Raw genomic sequence first — 14,142 nt, 5'->3', positions numbered from 1 at the left:
ACTTGATATTTGCTAATTAACTCAGATTTTCAGATTTAGTCTTGTGCATTAATATGCCAAATTGTTGTTTCGTTCATATTTTTCCTTTTTAAACTTGCTCCTAGAAAAAGCTCCTAGAACTACTTGATTTTGGTGAATCTGTGATATTATTTGTTTAGCCTCAGTTTTATTTTCTAACAATGATTCCAGCTAAATAATTAACTTTAATGAAATTAACCTTGATGAAACATGCTTAGAATTATACAAGGGTTCAAAATGTATTTTTACCTAAGTTTGTAGGAAAAGAGGAAATACCAAAGTTCCTGATTATGTTCTTTTATGTAAAAGATAAAATCCCATCTGTCAGAGGATGAATTTTCTAAGAAATTATAATTTTCTATTTTTTCTTAAAATATATTCTTATTGACCTAATAAAAAGTAGACTTAGTATGAAGAGACCACTTAAAGAATATTGTAATCAATTTCCTTTGTAACTTTCTAAAGATAACCTATGTATATAAAAGCATGCATGCATACACATTCACATCCACATTTTCATCCCTTTTTCCTTCCTTTTCCCCCTCCTTCATAATGCTGGGGAGAGAACCCAGCCTTGTACATGCAAAACAAGAGCTCTTAACACTGAACTATATCCCTAACCATTTCTGCTTCTCTTTTTAAATAGGGCTAGTAGCACAGTGAATAGCTATGCTATGAGTATCTTCTGGTTAGGTTTTTGTTTTGCTTTTTATTAACAAATTATTTGTATAAGAATGTTTCATTGTATCATTTCCATGCATCAATATAATTTATTCTGATTACCTTCACCCTCACTCATCTCTATCTACTTCCCCTTTTTAAGACAATTTCAACCAATTTTGCTGTTCAGTTTTCATAAATTCAAGTATGCTACTTCATATTAATCCTCATTCACCCTCTTCTTCATAACCTACTCCTGCTCATACATACCCCACCATCAGAGCCTGTTTTACTTTCCTTTCATTCTTTTTTGTTGTTGTTAGTGTTAACAGTAGTAAGGCGTTGTACATTATATTTTAATCAGTGTAACACTCTGTATTGCTTTCTCTTTCCCTTGCCCCTATTCCCCTGTTACTAGGATGTCTTATGTTTGCATAGATAGCTGCACAGTATTTTGAAATTGTTCATTCTCCACCTTTCTTTTTTCCTCTCCTTTTCCCTTCATTTTCCCATATAGTCCCATAGGTAGAATTATATTCTGTGTCTGTGTATGTGTATATGTATACATAAATACAAGTCCATATGTCTTTTTGTTGTTGGTGGTCGTGTGGCTTGAACTCTGGGCCTGGGTGCTGTCCCTGAGCTCTTCAGCTCAAGGCGAGCACTCTACCACTTGAGCTACCAACACCAGTTCCAGTTTTCTGGTGGTTAATTGGAGATAAGAGTCTCATGGATTTTCCTACCCAGACTGGCGTTGAACCAAGATCCTCAGATCTCAGCCTCCTGAGTAGCTAGGGATTATAGGCATGAGCCACTGACGCCAAGCTCAATATGTCTTTTAAGTCTAGGTACTACACATGAATAAAATATATGATATTTGGCTTTTTGAGCTTAGCCTATCATGATATTCTCTACTTCCATTCTTTTCCTAGAAATCACATGATTTCATTTTTATTTATTGTTTTGTAGCATTCTATATGTTACCCATTTATCTGTTTTGGGGAACTTTGACTGATTCCATCATTTGGCTCTTCTGAATAAAGCAGCAGTAAATATAGATATGAAAGTGTGTTTTCTTGTATGTTGATTTATACACCTTCACATATATGTTCACTAGTGGTATGGCAGGGTCATAGGGGAGGTCTATTTTTAGTGTTTTGGAGAGCTTTATTATTATTATTATTATTATTTTTTGGTCAGTGGTGGGGCTTGAACTCTGGGCCTCAGTGCTGAACCTCAGCTCTTCAGCTTAAGGCAGGCAATCTGCTGCTTGAGCCACAGTGCCACTTCCCGTTTTCTGAGTGGTTTATTGGAGATAAGAGTCTCACGGAGTTTCCTGCCTGGGCTGGCTTTGAACCGTGAGCCTCAGAGCTCAGCCTCCTGAGTAGCTAGGATTACAAGTATGAGCCACGGACGCCCTGCTAGAGTATTCTTTTGCTGTTTAGTCTTACACATATTCTAGATAGTAGTCCTTTATTTGTGTAATAGATAAGGAAGAGTTTTCTGTCGGTTCTGATAATTGTTTCTTTTGATGTGAAGACACTTTTTTCTTTGTCGTCTCATTTTTCAATTCCTGTTCTTGTTTTCTGTACAGTTTAGAATCCTAATCAGAAAATAAGTTCCAACGTCTTCCTTATGTTTTCCTGTATTAGATTTAAACTTTCAAGTTTTACTTTGGGTTTTTTGATACATTTGGAGTTGATTTTTGTGTAGGGTAAGAGATAGTCAAGTTTCAATTTCCTGAAAGTAGATAGCCAGCTTTCCTAGCACCATTTTTTGGAGAGGCTGTCTTTCTCATGTGTCTTTTTATTTTCTTTGTCAAAAATTACTTGGAATAGCTGTTCAGTTTTATTCCCAAATCTTCAATTCTGTTGGATTGGTCTTTGAGTCCAACTAATACCAAGCAGTTATTTATTACTATATTATAATTTGAAATGTAGTATTGTGATACCTTCAGTGTTGCTCTTTTTACTCAGAACTACTTGACTTTTTTGCTTTCCTATAATTGTTCAATTAATTTTTCTATTTTTTTAAATCTTTATTTATTGTGCAAATACCGTACAGAGGGGTTACCAATTACATGGGCAAGGTAATGAGTACATATCAAGCATTGTTGCCTCCTCCTTTGTTTTCCCTTCCCCTTCCCATTCCCCTCCTCCTCATCCCCCCCCCCCACCAAAGTTGTAAAGTTCGTTTTTCAACATAATGACTTATACATCTCATGTTGCACCTTTTTAAACGATTGTTTTTGCCCTTCCACTCTACAAATTATACCAACATCAAATACAATGAAGGCAAGGGTTATACCATGGGGGAGGGGCATACAAAGCAACAAAGAAATCATCTTATAAATATGTTAGAAACAATCACAAGAAAGGAAAAACATTTGAATACTTATCTTGGGGTATAAAGAATGATTTTGAATTGAATTTGTAGATTGCTTTTGGCAATATGACCATCGTCATAATATCAGTTCTGTTACTGTATGAGCATAGGAGGTCTTTCCATCTTCTAGTGTCTTCAGTTTCTTTCTTCAAAGTTTTATAGTTTACTTATAGAAGTGTTTCACTTCCTTAGTTAAATTAATACATAAGTATTTTGTTGTTTTTGAGGCAATTATGAATGGAATTGTTTCCCTGATTTTTTTCTCAGACTGTTCTTTGTTGGAATATTGAAAAGCTACTGGGTTTTGTATGTTGATATTATATCCAGCTAAATTTTTGAAGGTTTGTTTATCAGGCCTAAAAAATTTTTGAGTGTACTTTTTATGCTCTGTTAAGAATAGGATCATATAATCTTCCGGTGGGGATAATTTGAGTTTTTCCCTGTTTGAATCCCTTTTATTTCTTCTCCTGCCTTATTGCTCTGTCTATATTGAATTTGAGTGGAGGAGAGTAGACATCTTGTCTTGTTCTTGACTTTAGGGGAAATGATTTCAGTTTGGTGGTGTAGAAGTTTGAACTCAGCACTTCTACTTTCTTCTAATCCTTCTTGCTCTAGGTTTTTATTATTTATTATCTACATGGTATAATAAAACATGGTACACTGATTTTCTTTTCACCTAAACTTTCCCATACATTTTTCTGTTAGAAGTAATGTTACAACAAAAACATTGTGTATGTTTGTTTTAGAATAAACATGTAGAAGCAAAACCACTAGGTCAGTGGGCATGCACATGCTTCTCTGTAACTACTGCTAAGTCCCTACAAAGAAACTTACCAGTACTGTCTTCAGATCTCTACCAGCACCTCTGATAAAGTTATGAAAGGTTTTTTTACTTTTGTCAATTGTTGGAAATATATTTCACTACTCAATTTCCATTTACCTTACTATGAGAAAGGACACCTTTTTTATCTAAAACCTCTTTAAATTTTCTTTTCTGCATGTTAAGCATATCTTTTGCTCCTTTTTATTGGTCATGTTGATCATTTATTGGTTTGCATTTATTAATGTCTTTTTGTATGACATGTATTTTAATGTAAGTTTTTTCATTAAATTTTGTGATCATATTTTTGGTGTTTTGACTATTTACTGTGTATTGTGAAACTTACCCATTTCTAGCTTCAGTGTTCCATTGTGCTTAGAATTACATAAGATTTATATAAAATTTTCTGTCATTATTCTAATATTTTCATTGTTTTAATGATAGTAGCAGTGGAAGCATTAACATACATTTCAGAAAACTATAGCAGATTTGTTTAAGGGCAAATAGATGCCAAAGGATTTAGCTTCCCTCCAGGCTGATGGCCAGTTGTTTCAGTACAGCTTATTACAAGAACTGGCCTCCTGTTTTGAAATACTTATTTTCCTTGATGCATACCATTGATTTGTATGTCTGTTCCCATGAACTTATATTTCTAATGAAAGTAGAATAACAATAAAAAAGAAATTATCAAAAATGAATCCTATAACTTAAAAAATGTAGAGTGATATGATAACTAGTTACTGAAGAGCTACTGAGTCAGGCTACTCTAAGGAAAGGACATGAAATCTGATCTGAAAACCAAGAAGGGAACAGTGATGTAAAAAGTCTGATGAAAGAATATTTCAGATAGAAAAAAGTGCCCAAGGTAGAAATATTTTTTGTGTTCCCAAGAATAAACAGAGGAGTTAGGAGCATTAAAGACAGGGGCCAAAATGTTGAGCAACAACATCTGAATAGACTGAAGGTAAAGCATAGATCATGGCGATTAATGTGACAATTGGAGGAATTTGAATTTTACTTTGTGAGGGGAAACTACTCAAAATCAATCACCAGGTATGGTGATGTACATCTGTAATCTAAACACACTGGAGGATGGAGAAGTCAAGGCCAGCTCAGGCTACATATTGAGACCCTGTCTCAAAGCAAACAAAACATAAAATAAAATGCGAATAGTCTCAGATGAATTTCTCTTTTTTTTCCCTTATAGTAAAGAAAATGCAGGAACATAGATAATGCCTAAATCGACTAAATATGTTCCTGTGCAATTAGAAATTATTCCTTGTACATTTTGGCATTTAAATAAAAATGTGTTTTAGTGTCAAAAGTATCATGAGATTAGAACTCAAATACTTCACTTACATTGAACCAGAATTCTGTAGAAAACAATGTTATAATGTGTTTTAAGATTTCTTTTTCTTTGTCTTATTTATATTAGAGAACATACATCCTTGGAAGAGGGAGAAATCCCTTGGTTACAGTACAATGAAGTCAATGAAAGCAGCAGTGATGAAGGAAATGAGCCTGCCAATGAATTTGCACAGCCAGAAGCTTTCATGTTGGATGGTAACAATAACCTTGAGGATGACTCCAGTGTGAGTGAAGATTTGGATGTGGATTGGAGGTATGAGGCACAGTGTCATTACAGTGCTTAATTGGTTGAGTCAAATTCATTCATGATTTTAGTTGATAGGAACTGCATCTCTGATTTTTTTCCTGTTGTTAGTTTTTTCCTTCAAAGCTCATTTCAGCTATCACCCTCTGTGTGGCCTTTTGCCTACATTCTCTAATTGGAGGCCTCTTCCTGGACACTCAAGTCACTTTATATGCTAATTATTTATATGCTTTTTATGGGGAAGATATTTTACTTTTTATTTTGTTTATATGTTCTTATAACACTAAATATATTCCTTAAAAAATAGACTCTTAATTAATACTTGAAGTAGTTTTAAATTTAGGATGAAATCACAAGAATTCAGTTTCCATCTCTTTCCTTTTACTTCTCTATATGTGAAATATAAAAGATACAGTTGTATTTTGTAGAAATGTTTCAGTTAAACTTAATACTGACAAAAATTAGGTAGCTTCAAGTAACAGTAGCATGTAAATGAAGTAGACTTGTGAATTCTTGAGATACAATGCTCAAATTTTACCATTTTTGCTTATAAGGGTTGGTCTTAGTTTTATTTTTTTAATTGACATACATTAGCTGTATAAAGGTCTTTCATGGTAACTTTTTCTTTTTCTTTTTTCTTTTTGTTGGTTGTGGGACTTGAACTCTGGGGCTGAGCACTGTCCCTCAGCTCTTCAGCTCAAGATGAGCGCTCTTCCTCTTTGAGCCACAGCGCCATGGTAACATTTTCATGCATGTAAACAATGTATCCTGATAAGAGATTGGGAGTTTATCTTTCAAGTGTGCAGTATTCCATTAGAAGTAGCTATTATGAAGCTATAGAAAGAATGTTTATTCTAGTCATTTTTTTCTTAGAGGAAAAATGGCTTGATATGTTTTACCTTGTTTCTTCTACATGGCTATATTTACAGGAATTTTTTTTTTTAATTTAAAATTCTACTACAAAAAAAATGTAAGATAAACTCATTTATTTCTTCTGGACCTCACTTCTTTCTTTGTATGCTTCTTCAGATTGTTCTATCATGAACTCAGTATCTCCTTAAGATTTTTTTTTTTTTTTTTTTGGAGAGTCCGGTCCTGGGACCTGAACTCTGGGCCTGGGCGCTGTCCCTCAGCTCTTCAGCTCAAGGCTAGCACTCTACTACTTGAGCCACAGTGCCACTTCTGGCTTTTTTTCTTTTTGCTTATGTGGTGCTGAGGAATTGAACCCAGGGCCTCAGGCATGCAAGGCAAGCGCTCTACCACTGAGCCACCTTCCCAGCCCCTCCTTAAGATTTTTCTTAAATATGCCTATTCTTACTCCTCAGAGAGGAGGAAATTACTCACATAGAACAGACTTTTACAGACATTTTGTGAAAATAAAAATGAGGGTCTTTTCTTAATTTTTTACTCCTTGGCAGTACTGAGGTTTGAACTTAGGATCTTGCACTTAGCCATGCAAGTGTTCCACCACTTGTGCTACACAGGCATCCTTTTGCTTTGGCTATTTTTCAGATAGATTTCATAGGATTGCCATTGGTCAAGCTTGTATCATCATCTGTAAATTGATCTGACATGATCTTATACTAGCTTGTATTATGTACTGTTAGAGTATCTGGGTTACAGACATACACTACCTTGTCTGGTTTGCTCCTCGAGATAAAGTTTCATTAACTTTTTGCCTACCTGGCCTTGAATTGTGATTCTGCCATCTACCAATAAGGTGGCTGTGATTATGGGCATGAGCTCTGCTCATAATGCCTGGCTACTATACTGGGCTAGAAAAAAAGGTTTATAGAAGCCAAGCAAGATGTATTTCTACTTTAAACATACCCATTCTCTGAAACCTATTTTCTGACTTCACAAACATTATAAAGAGTCAATAGTTTCACCTAGTCTCAGCCTTTTTGACTTTAACGGCCCTCTAGCTTTTATATCTTCCCATTTAATCTTTTATGTCTTCACTTTTATTATGGCTTTCTGCTTCCTATGGCACTCCTTAATTCTGCTGTCTTCATATACAGAGTAATTCTTCCAAGTGTTCCAGCAGTGGATAATTAGTCCGTTTAGTTATCTGTACTTACTTAAAGGCATTGTTTCATATAAGGGAATTTTTTTCAGTTACATTGTAAAAGTAATTATTTATAGCTCTTTTCTGTAGGTATATATTAATATTTAAAGGATTGTTCACCCATTGAACTAGTTTAATGAACTGCTTAACTCCCTCCCCACTAAACTTTAGTACCTATTACTTGAAGACATTGTGAGATACAGGATGCTTTTAAGAATTGATACATTTTCCAGATAACTTTAAAAATGGTTGTGTCACATTAAAAGTTTAATGGAATAATATCTTTTTGGAGTATACTTTTAACTTTTTGGAGTATACTTTTAATTTGAAAATTTGAACTAATTCATTGATGGTCTTTCTAATGCTTCTTGAGGCATTAAGGCTTAATTAATGGCTTCAAGATATATATTTTTTTAATTAGGGAAAACATTTTAGCATTGATTTTTGTTTCCAAATTATTGGAAGTTACTCTTTTAAATCTAAATATGCCACCTTCTCATTTGTATAAATAATACTCTTAAGAATTTACATCTTGTGGCTAAAAGTTCATAAGGTAAATATACATTTCATTTTTTATATTGAAATGACATCTGAACAGCTAAATGGAAATCCCATGGGAAGTAATAGCAATTCTTGGCAATGAAGGCAAACTTTGACACAATTTGAAAAAAAAAAAATAGCCTTTTGTTTCCTTATTTTTGTTTAAAGTAAAAATGGAAAATAGCCTCAGTTCATTTGTTTTGATTGACATTTCAGAAGTATTTTTAAATAGAGTATGTCATACCTCATTGTGATAGAAAATTGTACGGAGAAAACATCCTACCGTTTATTTATTGATAACCTTTTAACTTCTCTGTCTTCCTGTGAAAAGTCAGATTTATAATTATTAACCTGCTAAGATTGTAAGAAGTTAAACCTGCATGAATGTAATAATGGCTTAATAATAGGATTCTCAAAATAAATTCAGACTTATTGAAAAGTGACAAAAATGATAGAAAATTCTCATACATCTTTTACTAAGATGCCCTAAATGCTAACATTTTTTTATTATTTTATTTTAATGTGATACTAGTGATTGATTTCAGGACTTCAGGCATAATCACTTAAGCTATATGTACCCCCAACCCTTCATTTTTGTTGATGGTAGTGGTGATGGTGTTGAGATAGGTCTTACTATCTTTATTGCCTACACTGGTGATCCTCGCCTCTGCCTCCCTAATAGAAGGGATTAAGGCACCACTACCACACCTGGCTTAAATGTTAACATTTCAAAACATTTTTAAGTTATCATTTTCTTTTTTCTATATTTATGGTAAAGTTTTTTTATTGACTTTCTTATGATTGTTACAGATATGATTTATTTACCTATAAAATTTAGAATGGATTTCTTAAGCAAAAAGAACATTTCTTTTTTTTTTTTTTTTTTTTTATTGTAAAGCTACTATACAGAGGGTTACAGTTACATGAGTGAGGTTATGAGTACACTTCCTCTTGAACATTGTTACCCCCTCCATTGTTTTCCCCCTACCATCCCCTCCCTCCCTCCCTTCCAAGAACATTTCTTTATATAACTATATTTCTTTATATATTATTGAAGTCACATAATTAAGCATGCTACATTACTAGTTTAATCTATACTTCTTGCCAATAGTTGTCTTTAGAGAAAGCTTTTTCTGCTGTAATCCAGGACTACTCTTTGCATTTAGAGATTTTTAGCAGAACAAGTGCTGTCTTCTTTATTCTTTTTTTTTTTTTTTTTTTGTCAGTGATGGGGCCTTAAACTCTGGGCCTGGGCCCTGTCCCTAAGCTCTTTAGCTCAAGGCAAGCACTCTACCACTTGAACCACAGTGCCACTTTCAGTTTTCCAGTGGTTAATTGGATATAAGAGTCTTATAGACTTTCCTACCTTTGACTCCTGATCCTCAGATCTCAGCCTCCTGAGTAGCTAGGATTACAGATATGTGCCACCAGCACCCAGCTCCTTCTTTATTCTTAACAGAAGGTAGTTGGTGGCAGAGTATTCTCTTACTAGTAGTATGAATTCTGATTATTTGATTATGGAGCCATGTTTCAGACTGTTGTTGCCATGCTCCTTCTATTAATGTTAAAATTTTCACCACTAATGAATTATTCTGCAAAGGCCAAATTACAACTTAATGTCAGGCTTGACTATGTAAATTTGTTTAGCCTGAAGAAGAAAATAATAATTGAGAGATAATTTTCTTCAGTCATTTGAAGGGATTTTTATAGAAAGTGGCGTAATTTATTTTGCTTCAAGAAGTACATATAAAGCAAAAGGGTTAGGGTTATCAGTAGGAATATTATTTCCCATAAGTTTTATTCTTCTAGAAGAGCAGAGTTGTTCCACACTTAGAGTACCACCTTGGAAAGCAATGTGTTCTGAGTGTAGGGAATGTACTACCTACATTGTTGTCACATCTGTGCCTGGAATTTTTATGTATCTACTCAGCTTATTTTAAAGATGAAGAAACAATCACAATTAATCTTTTCATGTTAAATATGACTCAGTTAAATCTCCATCTTACTGATTTCAAGGCAACTACTTCATATTAAATCTCACTGTTAAATGAGAGGGTTCTACTATCACAGGGTGGAATAGATTTACTAATTCTTAGTATTAGTTATAATTCTAAAATCTATGACTACATGAGAGTTCTCCTTTCTATTGTGTGAGGTTCAATGATTTCCAAGTGCTACTAAGCTAAAGTATATTCTTCATATCAAACACTTTTGTGTCTGTTTCCACAATTTATATTTTTAATGATGGCACACAGGTTGACATTAGCACTATTTTAAGCTAAGTTGTGTACATGTTCTTGATTACGCTATTCAAATTTTGATAGGGCATGGAAGTCAACAGAATTTTTCCTTTAGACAAAATTAAGTGTTTTAGTGGTAGATTTATGAGGTAATGGAAGTAGCTATACAAAGTGTCCCATAGATAACTAGAGATAGGTCAGCAGCTCCAGGAAAAGTTTGGAATTATAGTGTTTTAGCAGTTACATTCAGAGAGAATAATTAAAAGAATTGAGATTGAATGAAATATCCAGTGGAACAAGACTAGAGAAGAGGGACATGCTTTAGGTTTCCAAAACTTTTAATACTAATTCCAAAACCAGAGAAGAGAAGAACCTTGTATGTCTAGAGGTAAATAAAAGGATTAGCATCAGAGTGAAATATATTTTTCTTCAGGGTCATAAAGAAATAACAAGAATTAACAAGAGATGAATAATTTTCTAGCTTTAAAATAAGAGGCACCCAGTTCTTAACAGAGTTGGGGTAAAGAGATTAATGAGAAAAGTTTGAAATATTAAAATATTTTAAACACAAATAATACAAAGTAAGAGAAGAAAAAGAAACCTTGATTAATGGTAGATTAAAACTGTACTAAATTTCTTACACTTTCACCAGTACATAGATTGGAAACCAACATAAATAGAATAAATGGAAACTATCAGAAGAATTGAACAAGAGAAATAATTTCTTTTAAGTAGTCTTCTGAGATAGAAATATGAGAATATCCCTATAAACTTCATGTAGTGAGTTTGGCAGACTATTGGGGAATAGAATTGTATTTTAACTTACGTTTAGTACATAGCTTTGCTTTTGGATTTTTTTTCCTCCTTCTCAGCCCAGAAGGTTTACATGAACATATTTTAAAGTTTTCTGTTTGTAGAATATGTATCAATTTATCAAAATGCTAATGTAATTACATACTTAGAATAATATTTCCCAAATCATGGTTGTGGATTTTGCTTTTTCAGTCTATTTGATGGCTTTGCGGATGGACTGGGAGTTGCCGAAGCTATTTCTTATGTGGATCCTCAGTTCCTCACCTACATGGCACTAGAAGAACGCTTAGCCCAGGCTATGGAGGTATTTTAGTAACCCTCATGCCTATAGATAAATTGATTGGATACGACATGATATGTTTGTGCTCTTATAAATACACTGAAGAAAAACTGTATAGTTTTATCATCTACTTAATAGCAACTACTACAGATTAATAATTACCATATGTATATATAAATTACACTTGATATCCTGCCATTTAATCTCAAGTTCCAGTATTTCTGTTTTTACTGCAAAATGGAAATCATGTTTTGTTTGCATTTGTAAAATAAAATTTTCCTATATTGAATTATATCATATAAGATATATAATATATATTTTATACATATGCATATGGGCACAAATTTATTTGTGAAGTGAAATTGAAGATCATGTTCAAATGTTTCTTTTGTTCTTACAGCTTTTTATTTGCTACCTAATATAATTAGGAAATTTTTTCCTCTTTGTCCCACTTCACCTACTTTCATAAATGTGGCACATTTGCTGCTTTCTCTTGCCTTTTTATTATTATTTCACAAAAACAGGAAATAGCTTCTTATTCTTAAATGTATTTGCCCAAGATCAGAAGCCACTGTACTAATGAATTTCATCACAAGAAGTCTTTCTTTAAATCACTGCTCCTTAAGTGATTTCCAGAGTATGAACAGTAATTTGGTGAATGAGCCAGAAGTGAGACAACAAAAATTAATGAAAGACCTTTGAATGCCATAATGACAACATTTTATTTTGACATTTTTTGAGATAAGAAAATCCAGTTTAGAGTGATTAATTAGATCCAAGGTAGGGAATTTCTGGCCCATGAGCTATATGAGTCCCTTAGCATCACTTGGTACACGACACAATAGTCGCATATGCTTCTTGCATTCTATCTGCCTGTATTGATGATTTTGTATAGTCCTTAAGTGTTATTCTAAATATCCAAATGGTCCTTGACAGAAAAGATTCCCCACCCCCAAGTTAGATGGATGATACACACATGCTTCACATGCACTGATACTAGCTCTGCTTTGGCAGTTATAGACAGACAGACATACATACATACATATATATATACACACACACACACACACACACACACACACACACACACACACACACACACACACACACACACACACACACACACACACACACACACACACACACACGTATATAATCTTCATGGAGGTTGTTGTACTTATTATGCTCTATATTTTCTCAAAATTACCACAGTGGATATTATGAAGTTCAAAAACGTCAGTATTGCCAGACAGGCTTAGGACATTTGCCAGATTATTTAACCTCCTTTGCCAGTAACTTGTATGAACTATTGGGACAATATGACAGCTTATATTAGACACATAATAAGATTAAGGATTGCTTACTATGTTGAGCTACAATAACATATTGATTACAGATTGTAGAATCTGGATTCTTAGTACTTAAAACATTGTTCATGCTAGTGGATTATGATTTCTTACAGTATAGAGATATCTTTAAAATAACTTTAAAAGAAGTGTTGAAAATAAAAAATGTAACATTTATTACTAATGAGAAATGTTACATTTGATTGGAATCTTGAAAGGAGCTGGAGAGGTGGATTGTGGAGATCATCTAGGCATTGGCAGATGAATAAAGACAAGCGAGAAAGAACAGCATGTCTAGGAACTTACAGCTTCATCTTTTCTGGGCTTTTGCTAATGAGCAACCCAGTGACACTGTCAATTTCATAGTCACTTTTTAACACTGTGCCCTGCTTCTGGTTAATGGCTTTAAGCCTCTCCTTTCTACACAGCAGCTCCCTCATATTTCAGTGCTCTGCTTCATTGAATTTGATTGAAGTGTTTCACACTACAGAGTCAGTGCATTCTCTTTTCCTATTATTGTACAGAATTTTTAATTTTTCCTATTTACTGTGCATTCATTCATCCATTTTGAAAAATGAAACTAAAAAAACTTACAAAGTTTCTTTTTATATCTAACTCTAATGTTCTTTAAATAAAGCAAAATAAGAAAAAAAAGAAACTATGCTTTTACTATTTCAGCAACCCTATATCTTATATTTTATAAGTTAGTGTTTGCATTTCTGGTATTTTTCCAGTACTAGACTTACCTTTCTGTTTCAATAGTAGCTTTTGGTAAAAATCTTGTCAATATGCATTAGTTTCATATCTATGTCTCATACTTGCATGAAGGGAGGATAAAATAAGGAACAGTTTTAACCTTTTAAAACAATATTAAGGCTTGCTACATACTCCCAGATCTGAAAAAAAACACGTTTCTTTGCACATTTATGTTGGTATCTAAAACTTTTGGCATAAATTTAAGTAGTAATTTTCCCTTCATATTTCTTTTCAAGAAAATATTAAAAATTTCTAATGTAAAACAAATGGCTTGAGTTCCAGTTAATAGTATTCAGTTAATCATAGATAAGTTGAAAATCATGGTTAACACCTATTTAAACATAAAATTTTTCTGGAAATAGCATTCCTTAGTACAATGGAACTTTCTCTTTCCCATTATTTTGTGAGTTTATTCCTAGAATGAGACATAATTCAACATGAATTTTATCTTTATGAATGTAAAGATTGAGGTGTCATTTACATAAATGACTTAATAAGGAAGGAGTTTTATCATAACCTTGTTACTCACTGCTTTTGAAATATTCTAAAAGTTACATCAACTTAACCAGCTTCAATTGTTTTCAAAGCAAAGCTTTGATTTTTT

General features: G+C 33.3%; 1 protein-coding gene across 2 annotated transcripts in view; it reads left to right on the top strand.

Moving 5' to 3' along the window:
- The window catches only part of Pja2 (praja ring finger ubiquitin ligase 2), a 58,474-nt gene that overhangs the window by 32,348 nt on the left and 11,984 nt on the right, over nt 1–14,142 (top strand). For both annotated transcript variants that reach the window (XM_042692186.1, XM_042692185.1), the window contains 2 exons: nt 5,319–5,504; nt 11,349–11,460. In XM_042692186.1, the coding sequence (XP_042548120.1) occupies nt 5,319–5,504; nt 11,349–11,460 (298 nt within the window). The remainder of the gene's footprint in view (nt 1–5,318; nt 5,505–11,348; nt 11,461–14,142) is intronic.

Source organism: Dipodomys spectabilis, unplaced genomic scaffold (assembly GCF_019054845.1).
Source record: "Dipodomys spectabilis isolate Male_0828 unplaced genomic scaffold, ASM1905484v1 ptg000147l, whole genome shotgun sequence".
NCBI classification, from domain to species: domain Eukaryota; kingdom Metazoa; phylum Chordata; class Mammalia; order Rodentia; family Heteromyidae; genus Dipodomys; species Dipodomys spectabilis.
This window is presented reverse-complemented; position numbering and strand designations above follow the sequence as displayed.